The following is a 22,299-nucleotide window of genomic DNA, read 5'->3' on the forward strand; positions in this document are numbered from 1 at the left end:
AAAGTTCTTCAAGTAAAATTTGAAGATTCTAGCTCTAATAGTTTCTCAGTGGGGGCTTCAAGCTCCCCAGATGAAAGCCCGCACTTTTTCCCCAAAATGATCAGATGAATATTAAAATAATTTGTGCAAAATTTTAAGAATCAAGTTCTATTAGTTTCCCAGATAAACGAAATCTTATATTTAATTCATATGGGAGGTGCAAAGTTCCCCATTGAAAGTCCGCCCGTTATACTCTAATTGTTCAGATGAATGTCAAAATTCTTCAATAAAATTTGAAGATTGTAGCTTTAATAGTTTCTCAGATATTCGAATTTTTCTATTTAATTCATATGGGGGCTCAAGCCCCCGAGATGAAAGTCCGCTTTTTTTCCTCCAAACTGTTCAGATGAATATTTAAGTTCTTCGTGCAAATTTGAAGAATTTAAAATTAGTTTCCCAGATAAACGAATTTTTGTATTTAATTAATATGGGAGGTGCCGCTTCCCTTATGGGTAGTCCGCCAATTTATACCCCAAAATGTTTAAATGGACTTTAAAGTTATTCGTGCAAAATTTTAAGATTCTAACTGTAATAGTTTCCAAGATAAACGAATTTTTTTATTTAATTTATATGGGAGGTGCCACGCCCCCTAATGCTAGTCCGCCTACTTTTTGTCCTAAATAATCATATGGAAAGTGGCTTCGACATTCGTTTTTATATATATAGATATAGATGGACAAAAATATACATATAGATGGACAATAATCTAAATATATACTTTTGCTAAATGAAACTTAATTCTATAAATGAAATGTTTTAAATAAAACACGTGCATTTCTCAATTTCAAACATTTATTAAGATCTAATTATGTACTTTTTAAATTCGTAATTTATTAGAATTATTATAAAATTCCTCCCTCCCCCATTCAACTAATCAATTTGCGTTATGGAGGAATCATCGGGGCTCGTGCAACGACTACTATTACCATCCGTACGATATTTAATCGAATCGATAATTTCCACATCTATATCACGTTCACGATTTGAACTCTCATCGAGATCATTATCATCAGAATTCGCCACCGAATGACGTTCATCCGATTCGGCTTCACAATCATTATCCGATTTATTATCAGTTTCGAGAACATCATTGTTCAGATGATGATTAAGACTTTCGTTTTGCGCTTGAGCTATTAAATCTCTGGCCGCAAATTGACTATATAGACGAGGTAAATGTTTGTAACATATAGTTGGCATTACATTTGGCTATATTGGGTTGATTCTCTTTACTTTCACCGAAATCATAATATTTGGCATAGTTTTCGAATTTGTTAACGGCCGAAGCAGTTACTGCACTAGCACTAGAGCTGAGATTTATCGCATCTGCGGTAGGAGTGGCGGAGGGAGTATGTTGTAGGGATGAGATCGTTTTCAAGTCATTACATCGAGGAGTGGGTACTGTAAAAGCTGAACCATGGCGATGTTTGTTTGGTAATGTAATGGTATGCGAAGCTGGTGGAGAATTCGTGGTTTCATTGGCAGTGGTGGTATTCTCCGCACTAGCTAAGGGTGATATATTTTCTTTTTTACGATCGTATATATGACCCGAAACTCTGAGATCAATAAAGAAGTGTAAAGGATCTATACCATAGGGAGGATACAAAGGTGGATACCAAACAGGAGGTGGTGGTGGTAATACTAAATCTTGTGGTGGCAGTGAGGCGGCTGGTGGTGTGTTCTGTAAGGTGCTGTCTACTGTACCGCCTCCTAAAGAGGGATTTGTGTTATTGTTGCCATTATCTGCATCTCTTTCAGTGGTTTTGGTATTCGCTATAAGTTGTTTAATGTCGGTGGTTTCTTTATTTGCCTCAGTTTCCAGTTTACGATATTTGTTAGCCAAATGTTGCAAGTACGGCTTGTGCGTAGTCAATTCCAAAGGTTTCTCTGCGGCATTAAGTTGTGGCAATGGTGGTTGTAGTTGTTGTTGTTGAGATTTTTCCAATAAAGTTTCATTTTCTTTAAAGTATGAGCGTTGTTGAGACCAAGTTCTCTTACGAGGTCTTCTCGCTAAAGCTGCCGAATGTTGCAGTTGAAGATTGCGTACATTTTCTTGATTACGAGCTGCCACCAAGGAGCGCAACATATCGCTGAAGAAGAAATTATTAGGGCCCATAGGAGCTGAATAGAGGTAAGGGGGCGTGGCTGCCATTAAACGGCTTACAAAATCTTGATTTCTCATTTCATGTATATTCGATTTTCTTGGAGGTGTTGGAGTATTTTGGGTGGTGGTGGTGGCATTGGTGTTATTCGCATTTGAATTATTTGTATCCTTAGGGGATTTAATTTGTTGTTGTTGTTGATGCTGCTGGTGTTGCTGCATTTGCTGGTGTCTTTGTTGTTGCTGCTGCTGCTGTTGTTGTTCTTCAGACATGTTTCTAGCTGCTTGCTGTGTTTAGCTGGCAGCTTTCTTTCTACTTTCCTGTTTCCTATTTGTTTAGTACAAATCTGCAATTAAAACCACAAATGGAAAAATCTGTTTAAAATGTCTTTTTAAATGAATTTCTTGTAAAATGTTTTCATGTTTTTTTTATTCTTGCATATTTGTTAATGTAAATGTAAAATGCAAACAATAGACAAAAACAGAAAAAAAAAACATTTATATTCACTTAATTCCATTTGTCTTTCAATTTCATCTTTTATTATCCTGGGGCTGTCTTAACGAACACGCAGAAGGTGGTTCTGGGAATTATAAGTCTTATTGTTTTCTTTTATTTATTTTGAAATAAAGAAGACTTTACTTAGTTTGTTAATAAAATTTTATTATATTGAAATCCTTAAAAACTTAGCAAATGAAGAACTTTTAATTTTTTGCATAGTGTTTCTTAATTTCCTAAATTTTAAACTATTTCCTTCCGTATTTTTACAAAAAGTAGAAAGCTGGACGGAGATACATCTTAAATCTAAACCACCACGCGTAATACTAAAGGTCAAAGTTCAGTTAACTCCGACGGACCTTAGCCAAATATTAGTCTTACAAAATCGTTTCAAATTTAAATAAATATATATTTAACGTAATATCCTTTTAACTCAATGGTTTATTGTCAACTAAAAGAGCTTATTTGGTTTATTTTTTCCCTTAAAATATTTCATTATCTGTCTTAATTTTTTATGCAACAAATCCATGTTTGCATTATTTTGTCTTCTTTAAAGACAAATAATAAGTAATTTTTAATAAGTTTGTTTGTGCAATATTTCTTAGTTGTTAAAGAAAAAAACATAATTTCTATTTCAAAACTTAACGCATATTTTTCCAAGTGCCAACATGGAATAAAAAATGTTATTTGTCGGCAATAAAAACTTTTCTTATGAAAAATAAATACGCAAAGAAAACTTTAAAAATAGGGATATTAAATGAGAAATAATTGTACAATTATAGTTAAGAAATCCACAATTAAAACGGTCGCCAACAACCGCAATATTTAGTGAGTTAGTTAGTTAGATAGATAGATAGATAGATAGATAGATAGATAGATAGATAGATAGATAGATAGATAGATAGATAGATAGATAGATAGATAGATAGATAGATAGATAGATAGATAGATAGATAGATAGATAGATAGATAGATAGATAGATAGATAGATAGATAGATAGATAGATAGATAGATAGATAGATAGATAGATAGATAGATAGATAGATAGATAGATAGATAGATAGATAGATAGATAGATAGATAGATAGATAGATAGATAGATAGATAGATAGATAGATAGATAGATAGATAGATAGATAGATAGATAGATAGATAGATAGATAGATAGATAGATAGATAGATAGATAGATAGATAGATAGATAGATAGATAGATAGATAGATAGATAGATAGATAGATAGATAGATAGATAGATAGATAGATAGATAGATAGATAGATAGATAGATAGATAGATAGATAGATAGATAGATAGATAGATAGATAGATAGATAGATAGATAGATAGATAGATAGATAGATAGATAGATAGATAGATAGATAGATAGATAGATAGATAGATAGATAGATAGATAGATAGATAGATAGATAGATAGATAGATAGATAGATAGATAGATAGATAGATAGATAGATAGATAGATAGATAGATAGATAGATAGATAGATAGATAGATAGATAGATAGATAGATAGATAGATAGATAGATAGATAGATAGATAGATAGATAGATAGATAGATAGATAGATAGATAGATAGATAGATAGATAGATAGATAGATAGATAGATAGATAGATAGATAGATAGATAGATAGATAGATAGATAGATAGATAGATAGATAGATAGATAGATAGATAGATAGATAGATAGATAGATAGATAGATAGATAGATAGATAGATAGATAGATAGATAGATAGATAGATAGATAGATAGATAGATAGATAGATAGATAGATAGATAGATAGATAGATAGATAGATAGATAGATAGATAGATAGATAGATAGATAGATAGATAGATAGATAGATAGATAGATAGATAGATAGATAGATAGATAGATAGATAGATAGATAGATAGATAGATAGATAGATAGATAGATAGATAGATAGATAGATAGATAGATAGATAGATAGATAGATAGATAGATAGATAGATAGATAGATAGATAGATAGATAGATAGATAGATAGATAGATAGAGATAATAGTTACAAGGTCTCAGGTTAAATGGCTAGAAATTAGGTTTTACGACAAACTTTTGGAATTTTGCTGGATGTAACTCGTGGGTATACTAGGTTCAATCAGAGGAATTTGCCATTTCTCCGATTGGAGAGCATAGTGAGGATACTTATTAAATTTTCTTCTTTTTCAATCTGAATCCATTTACTTCAATTGACTTATTCCCTTGGGCGTCAGTATAGTTCAAATCCTTTCCCTTTTCCTGTTCGTTTTGATTTAATTTCTTATTCTCTATTATTGATTTCTCACTTTCTCTGAAGGTAATATTTTAAAGATAAATTCCATAAGCCAGCCTTGATAACATTCTTTTTACAAAATTATGTATGGAAATCTTGATGAGTTTTAAGATTTCAAAGTTGTTCTGAAAAATAGTAGGTTTTTTTTCGTGGAAATTGCAATTTTTTAGTCCATCAGATCCCGCTTATAGTTAAAAATCATCTAGTGGCGTTATACATACACACAGACTTATATTGACGGCCTTTTTTTCGAAAATCGTTCTAAATTACCTACAAATTTCATATTTAAAATTTAATAAAAACATTCTCTTTAGATTTTTTTTACTTTTACTCAAACCCAGTACATCCTTATACAACTACCCCGCAACTCAAGTCTCTAATTTCAATCCTTCAAATGAATGAATAAGCTTAATTAGCATAATCTAATTTAAAATTGTTGTATAAAGTGTCGCATTTTTAGTTCTATAGAAATTCATCATGAAAAATAACAAACAGGAATTAAAACAAAATATCATAACATACCGCAAAAGTTTATTTTTTTAACAAAATGAAAAAACAATAAAAAATTTGAATATTTTAAAATTGTCAAAAAATGTAATGATATACTTTTTTTGGAGGGGGATAATAGAAGATGTATGTACATATAATGTAAACAAATGACAGAGGTTCAAAAACGCTTATATTGTTAAAAGTTAGGATTTTGTAAAGTTTTAATATACAAACTTCGCCCGGGAACAATAAAGGGCAAGGCGAAGAAAGGCGTGTGTACACCTTGATTCTTAGATACATGTTTTATTTTAAACATTACCAGTTGAGAATCTCTGATTAGAAGTTTACAACATTGCTGCAGGATATTTGTGGCAGCTTGAAAAAATATCAACAAAACTTTTTTTTACTTTTATTATTAATGTGAATATAAAAGAGCGTTTAAAATTCCAAAGTGTGGCAACAGATTGTTAGAGAATTAAAACATATTTTTTTCCGAAGTGGTATGGTTGGTTTGTTTGTTTAATTGAAAGTTGGCAGTTAGAATATCACAGATAGCTGCTGACTGGTTGGCTGGCGACGTTATTATTCTATACTAAAGGAAAATGTTTTTCAATTTTGTTCAATTTACATACTAAAACAAAACTCTATGTCCTTGTTAATACTCACACTTTAAAAGGCTTATTAAAAATAAAACATGTACTATTTAGTAGAAATTTCAGCCGATTTCATTATGTAAAGTATGTGAATGTGAATGTTTTTTGCAATATTGAGTTGTCAAAAGTTGCTAACACTTGTTTTGTTTATTTTATATTATTTTTTTGAACAAAAATGGAAACCACTGACACTCAGCGGTAGTATATACATACATATCGTCACCTAAAACGCAAACGGCCCTATCTAACATTTTTAAAATTTTACAGGAGAAGCATAAAACTATTGAAATTGAAAAGTTTGTTTCTATCAACGCGATTTATTTGTAGTGAATCAAAAAATTGTTTAATAGTGAAACCTATTAGTTATTATGATAGTTGACAATGGCGTATATAAAAATGGATAAATTGGACTTTTTACCTATAATATTTAAATGTTTTTGTAGATAGGGCCTTTTGTTTTTTGTCAATGAAATCGCTAATTTTGGTCGGAGGAGTCCAATTTTTTGTGAGGACATATGTTTTGATGCAATACATTATAATCAACAATAAAATCGATTTTTAATTTTTGGTTAGTTAAGGCCGTTTGCGTTTCAGGTGACGATATGTACATATACATATATGAGATTTTTAACACTTTATGTTGGGTTATTTGTCGTCAAAATTTTACATTTATAGAAAAAAATGTTTACCTTATATTAATTAAGCATGTTTTGTTATTCAAATTTAGAATTTTTTATCATATTTTACATTACTCAATTTAAAATGTTTGCATAAAAGCTCATACAGTTGTGAAAAAGTAAATAGCACATAACATATGTATTCTTTTATGCTTATCTTAACAAAGTTCCATAGTTACTATTATTCCAATTTCATAGTTATTTACTATATACTAATATAGTCCACTATATATCAGCAATATATAATTTCCTTATTTGTGTATTCCTTTTTTTGTCTATCTGGAACTTTTTGAAGCCAGCTAGAAAGCTGAAAGGTGGCATGAATATAGCAAAATACCTAGGCCGAATACTAACGTAGCCGAATTTGTTTATATTAGACCTATGGGCCTATAATTAAAAGCAAAAAGGGACGTGGCAAAATTCAGTGCCAATATGTTTGAAAATTGGCATACGTGTTATACGGACCAAAGGGAAGATGAACACCAGTGTGACCAGGTCTCAAAAAATGTTGCGGCTAAATCCCATCCAAAATAATGCTAGAAAAAATGCTAAATTGATTTTAAAATGCCAAAAAGAATGCTAAAATTTTTTAAGTGTTTTTATGAACAATTCATATTAATTTGTAACAAAAAAATTCATTGTAATTTATAACAAGTAAGAAAGTATATTCTGCCGTGGTTGACCATATGAGTATAAAATTTGATTTATTTTTCGTAATAAAGCATTTATGTTGAATTGAACCTTGGTTCCGATATATTTAAACTAATTTTCTGAGAAAGGCTTTATACATTTGTATATGTATGGGGGTTAGGTAAAATAAAGGACGGACTTTAACCATTTTTAAAAGGTTTTGTCATTGGATCAAAAAGCAAACGTGCTTATTGTTTTGAAAATTTCAATCTCTACCAGACGGTCAGACTTACATGGCTTAATCGATTCAGAAAATGATTCTTAACCGATTAATATACTCAAACGTAGTATAGTGGAGTAGGGTAAGAAATTAAGTTCCGTGGTATTAAGATAAACAGAAATGCTAAAAATTATTTAAAAATTTTTGTAAATTTAGCAATATGTAATGTCTCTAACTTTAAAATATTTCTGAATGCAAAAATTACATTAAAACTCTATTAATTACACTAGTTGCTCATGGTATAAAACCTATATGTGTTTTCGGAAGGAAAAGTATAATATTTCTAGTTTTACTTTTTTTATATAAACAATTTTATTTGTCTTTCTCAAAACACTTTAAAAATGGTTTTCATGTCAAAAAAATATTGAAAATTCCGTTGAAATAAATTTAAATCTCGAGAAAGTCTTAATTATATATTATTGATTTTTTTCAATACTTATTTTCAATAAATTAACAAGAACTCCTGAAGGATGATAAAAATTAAAACCTCTTTATTTCGTATAGCAAAAAATAAAATTTTTTAATTAACCGTCATACATAGACTTTTCCAAAACTATATGTTTCATTCCATAAGCAAACTAAAAGTATTAGTTTGTAAAATAGCGTACTGAACGTATTTGTAAAAATATATGAAATCTCTTGAATTATTTCTATCACCTCGAATTTAAAAAAGCATTGGGTTCCGGAAAAATATTTTAGAATACAACATTTTAAAGTATTCACTTGTGTTGGCGTAATTTTAAGTTATTTATCTTCATGAATCTTTTTGCATTATTTTGAATTACAGTATAAATTATTACATTTCTCATATTTCTTGTTGCTTGTGTTTGGGTAGACATTTAATTCTTATTTTTCCAGTTAAACCTATTTCCAATATAAATCTTTTTTGCAAAAATTTGTCTTTTTTTTGTTTATATACTAAAATTGAAAAAAAAGCTAAAAATGCTAAAAATATTTTATAAAAATGCTAAATAAAATGCCAAATGCTAAATTAAAATTTTACAGCTAAATCAAAATAAAAAAATGCTAAATCTAGCTGCAAAAATGCCAAAATGGTCACACTGATGAACACTGAACTCGATTTAGGGCGGAGAGGGAACCAAAGAGAAGATGAACACTGCACTGGATTTTTGATATCCGATGATAAAGCGGAGAGGCAAGAAAAAAGGGACCTGTACTTTTTATTCTCTGTTTCTGCGCCTTTAACTTAAACTCAATTGAAACAAATCTGAATAAAAAAGCAAAATTTCCCAGTAAAATATTTTCAAATTTTGGTAATGAGTATTGTAGGTAATGTAGTTATTTCATATATTACTTGGTAATGAGTGGTTGTTACATTAATTTGAATAGAATTGGTCTATAGCGTATGTCTAATAAGGGATTAGTTAGTGGTTCAAACCTTAGTCGATATTAGAAGTTTTTTAAAGAAATATGGATTTGACATTTGTATAAAAATCCTTCCAGATTTAATTATAAAATAACTTGTTGATGGAAAAATATAATAGACTAATAATTACAGAAAATAACTGTAAAATATCTTGAATCATTTTCAAGATATTTTAATACAATTTGGAATTAATTGGTTCAAGAACATATAATATGTAAACTGGGTTTTCGTTTATCCTTCAAAAACCATGCAAATATTCCTCGAAATTGTACTTTAGAAAGTATAAATCTTACAACAATAAATTTAAACCAAACTACCCACGATTTTAACGATCTTTGCTCATAGCTTTTAATGTCCTCTTTTGGTAATCTCTCTGCATAAATGCAGACAAAATTATATGCTTGACTGATAACTGATATCAGAGGACTTACATAACTGATATCAGAGGACTTACATAACTTACATCAGAGGACACATTATGGTACTGCAAGCTGAGTTTGAACCTAAACACTCAAGCTAGAACCTTAAAAACAGACACTGTACTGCTGTCCACAAGGCAATTGCCTAATTTGGGGTATTGACCCTAAAAATGTATACGAAACTGTAGTCAAACCAATTCTTTTCTATAGTTCATCTGTTGGGTGGTTAGCTTTGGATGAGAGAAATCGCCAGAGTAAATTTGAATACCTTCAAAGGCGCGTAATATATATGACCATGCCAAAATCAATATGGGGTTAATCCTCGACTACGCCGCACCCGAGCTGACATTCGACCTGGGCTTCGTAATAAACAGAACGAGCTGCATTAGTGGCCTCTTCATATTAGACGGAGCCATGCTAATATTAACTGATGGATCCAAAAAGCAAGTAGGCGTTGTTTGTGGTATATGTATACTTGGAACAGTTTAATATAAGGTTGTCATTAGTACTGCTTGACTACTGTGGTCTACTTTAAGCTAAAATAATATTCGAACAAACGAATTCCTACAGAATGTGTACACCACGTCGAAAGTTGTCCAAGTATGTCGGGTATCTATAGAGGAGATAATGAGATATCGATTGATTATCTGAAACTAAAGTTAAGGCGTTTACCACAAGGTATAAGGTAGAAAACTTCAAGCTGCCAAAGTTGGATGCCGTCGAATTAAGTTTATCTAGAGGAGCTAAGTATTTATTGATTTTCCTTGATAGCAAGCTGTAATGGAAGCAAAATACTCAAGTAATAATGAAAAAGGGACTCAATGCCTATACGAAAGAAGTGGGTCTGCAATCGGATATTATAAATAGGATTTACACATCTGTTGCCAGGCCCATTCTTACTTATGGTTGTATTGTCTGAGAAAGGACCGTCATAGAAATATGCTCAATAAAGCTCAAAAGTAAGCCTCTATTGACATTACTGGTGCCATCGGAAGTACTCCCCAAGTGGCCTTGGTCAACATTCTGTACCTGTCACCTATAGAACATTTTGTAGCGGATGTGGCGGCTAAGAATCTACTAAGACTCTGCGAGTCTTTGTTAGTCAGAACTTCAGGCGAAGTAGGTACACTTGATCAGGGAAATTCCCCTCGCGGATTTACAGATTCTGTTATAACGACTCTAGACTGATAGAATCTTCAAGTAGGTATGATTGGCTTGTATCCGATAGACTGTTTAGTGGGTGTGCAGTTTTCACTGAAGGGTCTAAGATGGATACCGGCACGGGTGCCAAAGTCTATATCGCTCATATCAACATAAAACGGTCCTTCACACTCCTTGGCGAATGTAGTAAGCAGAGATCCAAGCGATCTGGAACTGATAAGGAATCACATCGATCAGGGGTCAGTTGTGACAATTTATGTTGATAGTCAAGCTGCTCTCAGGGCATTGGCTTGTCACACGGTACATTCGCGCCTGGTTGTGGATTGTAGAAATGCCCTTAAGGACATTATGAGACTGTTTGCCATTAGACTGTGTTGGGTGCCGGGGCATTGTAATGTGCATGGAAATGAGGTTGCTGGCGAAATGGCTAGATTAGGTTCGAACCCTGACAGGGAAATGATGTTAAAACTACCCATTTAATACTATTATAGGTTGATATTCGAAAAAATTCGTGACATCACAAACCAGTACTGGAATAGTACATTGGATTGCAAAGACCCTATAGCCAACACTTGATTTGGGGGCTACCAAAATACTTATAGGACTGGATAGACGCAGTTTAACGGGGCATTGCTTAGTTAGGACCTTTGTCAGTAAGTGACACAGTAATATATCTGAATATTGCAGGTTATGCGAAGATGGAGAGAAAGTAGATGATCAAGCATATAATTTGTCACTGTCCTAGGATACAAATTCTCAGGTTGAAATGGCTAGGGAATAGGTTCCATGACGAAATGGGGGGAAATTGCGCTTCTTAGCCCTCTCATTCTTTTCTCTCTCTCTCATTGACTTGGTAAATGTGAGTTGTAATCCCTTGGGAATGGATCTTTTTTCATTCATCTATCCTCGTTACCTTCTTCTTTCTTGTTTTTGTTCCTCTGTCTTTGAATCTTCACTCTTTGAAGGGAATCACAATGGACCTTATGTTCTCCGAGTGGATATGTATCTTTTTATGATACATAAACCTAAACCTAATGGCAAAGAAGAAAATCGAAGCATTGTGGGAAGAGTTTTTCTCTCTAATGATGATTTAACAAATAACTATAGCTTCATTCTGAAAATCAATAGATTGAAATGAATCGTACAACTACAAAGGTCAAGTGATTAGGGTAAACGGGACTTTAATTAAAGCCAACTGAGCTTTGTCGCAGTTGGCCGTCAACTCAATCTGATTATGTATTCTATAATAAGGTATCAAAATTTTTACACATTTGATCCATAATTAAAATGTTTATTTCGAAAACCAATCTATAGGGGTTTTTCAATATAATAAGACTTTCCAAATATTCAAATGCTGTTTTTTCTAATAGACTTTCCAGTCTATTTTAGATTCTCCCAGGGAAAAATATTTATGATTTATTACTTGAACTTGTGTATCTTAATATCTCTTCTGCAGCTGATATTTGAGTAATCAATTACAGTGATATACAATAGCGTATACAGGCGATATTAGCGGTACAATATGTATATGTATAGTTAGGTATTTAGAAATCTTTACACGAGTGTATACCTAAATATATCTTAACACCATATTTACAATTAAATCGAATACATAATCTTAATTACAATTTAAATTTGTAAACTATAGCGAATAGTCCTTCCCATAAGGGTGGTTTTTGTAGTCATACATCAACCCCAGCATGATGGATTCGTGGTTTTACAACTTGATTTTACATAGAAACATTTTACCGACACTTAACTTGTAAGCAACCTTTAAAAACTTAATTATAGCGAGAATTTATTTTGGAATTACAATTTCTATCCCTTAAAATCTTTTAGAATTCAGCCATATGATAAGGACTTTTTGCAACAAGCACATACGTGTCTTTGTAAATAGTGACTATGATGCTTGTTAAAAAGGATAATAACATTTTATAAAATGGTATGTGGGATTTTAGTAAAATAATGTGCCACTTGTGGCGTTTATATTCAGTTCTTATCCATCAACAATCAACGCAAATTTCAACCACAAAAACTTTGTAAAATTTTAATTCGAACATCATTTACTCACTTGTATGTAGTTAGACGTATGAGTTTAGAATTGTATGTAGTTATACCCTGCACCACTTTAGTGGGGAGGGTATATTGGATTTGTGCTGATGTTTGTAACATACAAAAATATTCGTCCTAGACCCACCTTAAAGTATACCAATCGGCTTAGAATCGTTTTCTGAGTCGATTAAGCTATGTCCGTCCGTCCGTCCGTCCGGCTGGCTGGCTGGCTGGCTGGCTGTCCATGTAAACCTTGTGCGCAAGGTACAGGTCGCAATTTTCAAGATAATTGGATGAAATTTGGCACGCACGTTTTATTTGACCCAAGGACGAAGCCTATTGAAAATGGTTAAAATCGGTCCATTATTTCACCTAGCCCCCATAGAACAGAACCCCCCGAAAAGGGCTTCTGAGCTCATAATTATGTTAAATATACAGATATATCGATAAAATACGGCACAACTAAGTTTTATAGAAGTCTTGATGACCCTGCCAAATTTCATAAAGATCGGGCCCCATTTGACCCTAGCTCCCATACAAAGTCCCCTTCAGAAAATTACTTGAATGTCCCAAATTAACTTATAAACACAAATATCGCGATGAAATTCAGCACAATAAAATATTATGTAAATATAAATATATTCACAAAATTTTATCGGGCTTGGTCCATATTTGCCCCTAGCCCCCATATAAAGCCTCTTTCAGAAAATTAGTTTTTCATCCATAAATTGCTTAAATGTATCGGAACAAGGGAATATTGAAGATAAATGCTTTATTATGAAAAATAAATCACATTTAATATTCATAACTGGTGTAGGGTCGGCCACGCCCGACTATACTTTCTTACTTGTTTTATACAGTAAAAGTTTTAGTCATTGGACTAAAATTTAAAACCAAATAAGTTTTTATAGTTGTACATATGCTAACTACCCTACATCGCAGGGTCTCTGAATTTTCTATTGGCATAAAATTATTTTAAATTCATCCACTAAAAGACCTTCTACTGTTACTAATAATTTTATTTATAAAATACAAATACAGACATTTGTCAGAAGTACACTTAAGTGCCACTCCATAGAGCCCAAACTGTAAAACTCTTTTATTTAATAAAGTCGAACTTATTTTGCATTTACCCTTAAATCAAATTCAATTTGAAATATACCCTTTCGGTTACAAATTGCAGGCATCATACTTGTTAAAAGGATAAAGTGCGTTTCAAACAAGTGTAATTGTAAAAGTGTGCATACATGTGTGTGTGTGTCAAAAACACCACACACATACACATGTAATCGTAATTTTCGAGTACTTAATCATTTTGTATTTAAGCCTTTGGCCTTGATATCATCATCGTCATATAGTACATGGTTGGTAGTTTTTATTCAGTTTATTTGGTAGATACAAGAGAGTTTTTATAAACATGTTATCCTTAATTGGTCATGTGTGTGTGCGTATGTCGACATATCTGATCTGTATAAATTGAACTCATGTACATATGTAGTTAACACTTACATATATACATAGGTGATAGGCATATAAATGAGTGTGTGTGTACGTATCTGAATGCGAACTTTTAGTCCTAAATGATTGATGACATTAAAGTCACACATAATATTTTTTTAAAGGTCTAAATTGTTGCCATTTAACATGTAATTATTTTGAAATTTGTTAGGAATTTCCTAGCAATAACATACAAATAAGTATGTTCAAAAAATTTCTCATTTCACTAAACCTTATGATGGGCCTTTATTAGATACTCTGACGATCTAGCCATGTCCGTCCGTCTGTTTGCCTGTCTATTGGAATCACATTAATAACAAGCTTGTAAGTTCGATATAAACAAGTTTTATTTGAACTTAAATCTTTCAGTCAAATTTCTTTAGGATCAGTCAATATTATATGTACTAATTCAACCAAGGCTCTGGAAACCTTGCTAGATATTCCACCCATCGAAACATATCGTCAGGCGGCGCTTACAGCCGAACGGCTCTGTACTTTAGGTGAACTGGCCAAAAGCGGTAATAGGACACGTCATCAATGTATACTGGACACATTGGAAGGTTATACACAATCATCCGACGTGCCTGATCGCATTTCAGACACAGAATATGTCGAAAACTTTGAAACGCTGACCCCAGATAGAATGTCTTGGTCAAGCAAATACCAGTAGGAATTCGTTGTTACACGCATGGCTTTAAATTGGGGGACAAAGTGGTCCTGGGGTTCTATATTGAAGACCCAGAAACAGACATTTACCACAGTTTACCTTATCATAACACAAGCTTCCAGGCAGAAGTCCGAGCAATAACGCAATGTGTTAATTGGATTAGAATAAATATGGTGCCCACAGAGCTAGGGCGATATCAGGTGATAGAATTAAATCTAAAATTGTACTGGATTGTAAGAAATCTTTAACTTATTATTCTCGCAGAGGTAAGGTTTACTCTCGGGAGTAGTCGGCAACGAAAGGGCGAATGTAAAAGCTGTAAAGGTAGTTAACCTGACGAACGCAAAACCTTTCGACGCAACAAAAGCTGAATTAAAAATATGTGTGAGAGAATCCCATAAGGCCTCTTGGAATAATGAAACGGTGGATGGAAACACAAAGATCCTATGGGGTGACCCTGACGAGAGCAAGACGAGAAATCTCCTCAAAATGAGCGAGTCTGAGGTTAGTATGATGGTGCGTATTATGAGTGGACACACAGGATTAAGAGCACATTTACACAAAATTGGACGTCCGTATTCATACGAATGCAGAGCCTGTGGAGAGGTCAGTGAAACTGTGGAGCATTTTCTTTGCCACTGTCAGGCATTCGTCGAAGTTAGATCCATGTATCTTGGAAGTGGTGTTATTCCGGAAATAACATTCCTGACTAACACTGATTGGAAATTTTTTAGGAATCTCATCCAGGAAACTGAGTTTCTGAACATTGAAAAATAATACTTTCAGTGAAGAATTTTTTTTCATGAAAAGGAGCGCACAACAGGCCCGATAGTGGCTTAGGTGTATTTCTTCGGATTTGATGTAGTATACATCCTCCTAACAACCTAACCTAACATCTGTACGTTTGTTAAAATCCGTTTACTGAAGATACGAGAGATGTTGAAGAGAGATGTTGAAGATGTTAAGTGCCTGGATAACACATATGATACAGTGGCCACTAACTAACAAATGGAAAGCCATAAAAAACCTCTATCAGGGTCAAGAGGTCGAAGTGTTTTAAGTGAACACATTATTTCACGGTGGTACTTTTTCAACCACAGGGTGAGCTGACTCGACGACTCACCCATATAGCTTCTTACATGCCGGTACAATTTTTATACATGATTCTGCCGGTACATGTACTCTCTCTCTCTCTCTGACCATTGCTGGCTCTTCCGAGATGCAAAAGCATCACTTTCGTTTACAGCCATTCAGATGGGATGGCATCTGTTGAGTCGGCAACAGCACCTAGGGACTTTATCGGTAGAGAACTAGTTCTTACAGAGAACATACTGGAACACATCACACACATATCATTCATTCGACACACTCACTCTAGGTATACGGGTGGGTAAGTTCCGTTCATTCATTCTGTATTATATAAACTTAACACCAACTCATTTCTAACGCTTAGTCCGACATACAATCATATATGTTGTTTCGACAACAGCACCGAACTTATCTTGAATTTTAGACTTTACCGTGCATCAGTCTTTTAACCGACATTCTCTTCCCGCGAATTTGGGTTTAAACCACAGCCACCACGTGCTTTCCGAAGGTTACTCTCCATGACAAAGTCCGAAACACTGCTCTGCGGACTACCGGTTCCCGTGGCACCATATTATATGATTCTCTAGTTTGACTCCGGCAGTCTAGAGGTACTGGTAGCACCATTTTTCCCCGGAATTGCAATAACACCAAGATGGGGTCTTTCTTCAAGGTAACGTGCCCCGGGGGTTCTATGAGAGTCAAAATTGTTTATTTTTTCAGTGAAAGACATGATACGAGTACAAGGGGTAGAATTTTTGTCGGAAAATTTCCACAAAAATGCCCTATTTATAAAGTTTGTTTGTTGTTAAAAATAGGCAAAGTCGGTAAATCGAAGAAAATGTTCGACCAAAGTTAAAAAAGAAATTAAAACGCGATATATTTGGAAGTTGGAAGATGTTATTAATCCCAAACATCTAGTGTTACGTCGGTTATATATTTACTTCTGATTTACTTCTGTTTAGAATATTTATAGTTCCCTGTCACATATAAATCTTGTAGAACTTAAACGGGAGAAACTATAGGGCTGAAATTTTTACAATTATCACTTAACGATTGCTACATGCTCCTATACATATATACCCTTATACGTGTTAATTATTCCCCAAAAATGTCGTAAAATGTAGTGTTTTTGTATAAATCAAAAACCCGTCGGCTATTAAAAATGTATAAAAATTTTGTTCAAATTTTAAGGTTTTTATTTTCCGATCGAATTACTGAGAGCAACATATAATCCCGAGATTGGTTAATTTTCTTAAATAAATATCACTTACATCTGACGAAATTTGTATTAAAAATTTATATTTAAAACGCGCCGGTATCAGCAATTGACGAACTTTTTTTTTAATTAGTTGAAGACGCTTTATAACGAAATCGGTTTTTAATACAACTTTAAAAATTTTATTTTACGAAATTATTAATATCATTTCACAAATATAATTATTCACAAATGATTATATTACTTTTTACCGTTATACTACCGTTGTTGATGACAGTTAAAAATCAAATGAAATTGTTTGCAAAACAGATTCTACCACAATTTAAAATTATGAAAAAAAGAAATTGAAAATATTCAAACAAACGAAAGAAATGCGGCGCAAACAAAGTGCCGGTGGTATAAAGGCGCAACCAAGGCAGCAGGCACATAAACATACGTACATCCTTATATCATCCATACATCCATTCATTCATTCAACCAGCCAGCCAAAAGCATTGTAAAGTGTTAAAAGCAACAAAAGCTAAAAACTCTGCCAACCACCACCATCACCGGCAAAAAACATCGTCAACACCAGGCAGTCAGCTTCAGTATTACACGTGGGTGTTTGTTGTAGATGCACAAGCAACAAATGTAGAAGATAAAAAAACAACAACTTGGTAAAAAAAAAAAAAAACAAAAAAAGGAATGTTAAAAACCAACCCCCAACAATAACAAAAATAACAAATGTTTAAAGATCCTTTACCGTTTCACTAGCAACATTGCAAGCAACAACATAGAAACCATGTGATGTTGCTAAGCACAAGTGTATAGAGTTTTTGGCGCGCAACATATCCATGTTGTGGTATGAGATATTAGAATTATATGAAATATCTCAGGCCCAAATATGTATGTAAGGGATGAATGTTATTAATACTTACTACTTATTAAACGTATGTTGTTTGTTGTTACAATATGAAACTTTTTGTTTTGCAATGCATTGTTAAAATGCACTATCTGTTTGCTGCTCTGCATGTCTAACTGTCTTGTATTTATATGTTATTATTTATCATCACTTTGAAACTTTTTCTCATCCTTTAGTAAATCATGGCAGCAGTGATTTTTTCTTAATGTTAACACATTGAAAAGTGTCTGGTTGATGAACACATTACATTCGCTATTTAACAGGAAGACATCAGTATCATCATTTACATCATCATCACCAACATTGACAGGATGATAGTGTCATAAAAGTTTCATCAACATCATACGTTTGACAATGTCATCAAGATAAAGGAATATGGAAAAATGTTGTAATACACATGTATGTAAGTATTAATGTTTGTGTTTACTTTTCAATGTTGATAAACATTTTTATGAGTATGTAAGACCATCATATTTTTATTGTTTTTGCTCTATCTCTTCAAGTTTCTGAAAGAAATTAACTTTTATGTTTTCACTCCAAAAATCAGTTTTCATTGAGATATCCAAGTGATCACAGATTATCATTGTTTTTGGTTTATCTCTTATAGTTTCTGAGAAAAATAGACTTTTAGGTTTTCATTCCAAAAATCAGTTTTCATTGAGAAATCCAAGTGATCACAGATTACCATTGTTTTTGCTCCATCTCTTATAGTTTCTGAGAAAAATGGACTTTTATGTTTTCACTCCAAAAATCAGTTTTCATTGAGAAATCCAAGTGATCACAGATTACCATTGTTTTTGCTCCATCTCTTATAGTTTCTGAGAAAAATGGACTTTTATGTTTTCACTCCAAAAATCAGTTTTCAGTGAGAAATCCAAGTGTTCACAGATTATTATTGTTTTTGCTCTATCTCTTATAGTTTCTGAGAAAAATGGACTTGTATGTTTTGACTCGAAAAATCAGTTTTCAGTGAAAAATCCAAGTGATCACAGATTATGAATGTTTTTGGTCTATCCCTTGTAGTTTCTAAGAAAAATGGACTTTTAAGTTTTGACTCAAAAAATCAGTTTTCAGTGAGAAATCCAAGTAATCTTATAGTTTCTGAGAAAAATGGACTTTTATGTTTTCACTCCAAAAACTAGTTTTCATTGAGAAATCCAAGTGATCACTGATTATCATTGTTTTTGCTTTATCTCTTATAGTTTCTGAGAAAAGCGAACTTTTATGTTTTCACTCAAAAAATCAGTTTTCATTGAGAAATCCAAGTGATCACAGATTTTCATTGTTTTTGCTCTATCTCTTATAGTTTCTGAGAAAAATGGACTTTTATGTTTTCACTTAAAAAATCAGTTTTCAGTGAGAAATCCAAGTTATCATTGTTTTTGCTCTATCTCTTATAGTTTCTGAGTAAAATGGACTTTTATGTTTTCATTTAAAAAATCAGTTTTCATTGAGAAATCCAAGTGATCACAGATTATCAATGTTTTTGGTCTATCCCTTATAGTTTCTAAGAAAAATGGACTTTTAAGTTTTGACTCAAAAAATCAGTTTTCAGTGAGAAATCCAAGTGATCACAAATTAACATTGTTTTTGCTCTATCTCTTATAGTTTCTGGGAAAAATAGACTTTTATGTTTTCACTCCAAAAATCAGTTTTTAGTGAGAAATCCAAATGATCTTATAGTTTCTGAGAAAAATGGACTTTTATGTTTTCACTCCAAAAATCAGTTTTCAGTGAGAAATCCAAGTGATCACAGATTATCAATGTTTTTGGTCTATCCCTTATAGTTTCTAAGAAAAATGGACCTTAATGTTTTGACTCAAAAAATCAGTTTTCAGTGAGAAATCCAAGTGATCACAAATTAACATTGTTGTTGCTCTATCTCTTATAGTTTCTGAGAAAAATAGACTTTTAGGTTTTCACTCGAAAAATCAGTTTTCAGTGAGAAATCCAAGTGATCACAGATTATCAATGTTTTTGGTCTATCCCTTATAGTTTCTAAGAAAAATGGACTTTTATGTTTTTACTCAAAAAATCAGAAAAATGGACTTTTATGTTTTCACTCCAAAAACTAGTTTTCATTGAGAAATCCAAGTGATCACTGATTATCAATCAGTTTTCATTGAGAAATCCAAGTGATCACAGATTTTCATTGTTTTTGCTCTATCTCTTATAGTTTCTGAGAAAAATGAACTTTTATGTTTTCACTCAAAAAATCAGTTTTCATTGAGAAATCCAAGTGATCACAGATTATCATTGTTTTTGCTCTATCTCTTCTAGTTTCTGAGAAAAATGGACTTTTATGTTTTCACTTAAAAAATCAGTTTTCAGTGAGAAATCCAAGTTATCACAGATTATCATCGTTTTTGCTCTATCTCTTATAGTTTCTGAGTAAAATGGACTTTTATGTTTTCGCCCAAAAAATCATTGTTTTTGCTCTATCTCTTATAGTTTCTGAGAAAAATGGACTTCTATGTTTTCACTCCAAAAATCAGTTTTCAGTGAGATATCCAAGTGATCACAGATTATCAATGTTTTTGTTCTATCCCTTATAGTTTCTAAGAAAAATGGACTTTTATGTTTTTACTCTAAAAATCAGAAAAATGGACTTTTATGTTTTCACTCCAAAAACCAGTTTTCAGTGAGAAATCTAAGTGATCACTGATTATCATTGTTTTTGCTTTATCTCTTATAGTTTCTGAGGAAAGCGAACTTTTATGTTTTCACTCAAAAAATCAGTTTTCATTGAGAAATCCAAGTGATCAGAGATTTTCATTGTTTTTGCTCTATCTCTTATAGTTTCTGAGAAAAATGGACTTTTATGTTTTGACTCAAAAAATCAGTTTTCAGTGAGAAATCCAAATGATCACAGATTTTCAGATTTTCATATCTCTTATAGTTTCTGAGAAAAATGATAATCTGTGATCACTTGGATATCCTTGAGATATCCAAGTGATCACAGATTATCATTGTTTTTGTTATATCTCTTATAGTTTCTGAGAAAAATGGACTTTAATGTTTTCATTTAAAAAATCAGTTTTCAGTGAGAAATCCAAGTGATCACAGATTATCATTGTTTTTGCTCTATCTCTTATAGTTTCTGAGTAAAATGTACTTTTATGTTTTCACCCAAAAAATCAGCTTTCAGTCAGAAATCCAAGTGATCACAGATTATCATTGTTTTTGCTCTATCTCTTATAGTTTCTGAGAAAAATGGACTTTTATGTTTTCACTTAAAAAATCAGTTTTCAGTGATAAATCCAAGTGATCACAGATTTTCATTGTTTTTGCTCTATCTCTTATAGTTTCTGAAAAAAATGGACTTTTATGTCTTCACTCAGTTTTCAGTGAGAAATCCAAGTGATCACAGATTTTTATTGTTTTTGCTCTATCTCTTATAGTTTCTGAGTAAAATGTACTTTTATGTTTTCACCCAAAAAATCAGCTTTCAGTCAGAAATCCAAGTGATCACAGATTATCATTGTTTTTGCTCTATCTCTTATAGTTTCTGAGAAAAATGGACTTTTATGTTTTGACTCAAAAAATCAGTTTTCATTGAGATATCCAAGTGATCACAGATTATCATTGTTTTTGCTCTATCTCTTATAGTTTCTGAGAAAAATGGACTTTTATGTTTTCACTTAAAAAATCAGTTTTCATTGAGAAATCCAAGTGATCACAGATTTTCATTGTTTTTGCTCTATCTCTTATAGTTTCTGAGAAAAATGAACTTTTATGTTTTCACTCAAAAAATCAGTTTTCATTGAGAAATCCAAGTGATCACAGATTATCATTGTTTTTGCTCTATCTCTTCTAGTTTCTGAGAAAAATGGACTTTTATGTTTTCACTTAAAAAATCAGTTTTCAGTGAGAAATCCAAGTTATCACAGATTATCATCGTTTTTGCTCTATCTCTTATAGTTTCTGAGTAAAATGGACTTTTATGTTTTCGCCCAAAAAATCATTGTTTTTGCTCTATCTCTTATAGTTTCTGAGAAAAATGGACTTCTATGTTTTCACTCCAAAAATCAGTTTTCAGTGAGATATCCAAGTGATCACAGATTATCAATGTTTTTGTTCTATCCCTTATAGTTTCTAAGAAAAATGGACTTTTATGTTTTTACTCTAAAAATCAGAAAAATGGACTTTTATGTTTTCACTCCAAAAACCAGTTTTCAGTGAGAAATCTAAGTGATCACTGATTATCATTGTTTTTGCTTTATCTCTTATAGTTTCTGA

General features: G+C 32.2%; 1 protein-coding gene across 1 annotated transcript; it reads right to left on the reverse strand.

Annotated features, from left to right (window-relative positions):
• Nucleotides 1-847: 847 nt before the first annotated feature.
• Nucleotides 848-17,432, reverse strand: LOC119607879 (dual specificity protein kinase splA). The gene is given in 3 exon segments (XM_037962004.1): nt 848-1,215; nt 1,217-2,484; nt 17,215-17,432. Coding segments are annotated over 2 exon segments (1,500 nt in total). The 5' UTR covers nt 2,411-2,484; nt 17,215-17,432; the 3' UTR covers nt 848-909.
• Between the last annotated feature and the right edge of the window lie 4,867 nt (nt 17,433-22,299).

This window comes from Lucilia sericata, unplaced genomic scaffold (assembly GCF_015586225.1).
Source record: "Lucilia sericata isolate MDLA Ls3-8-SP2 unplaced genomic scaffold, ASM1558622v1 Contig000757F_arrow, whole genome shotgun sequence".
Lineage (NCBI taxonomy): Eukaryota > Metazoa > Arthropoda > Insecta > Diptera > Calliphoridae > Lucilia > Lucilia sericata.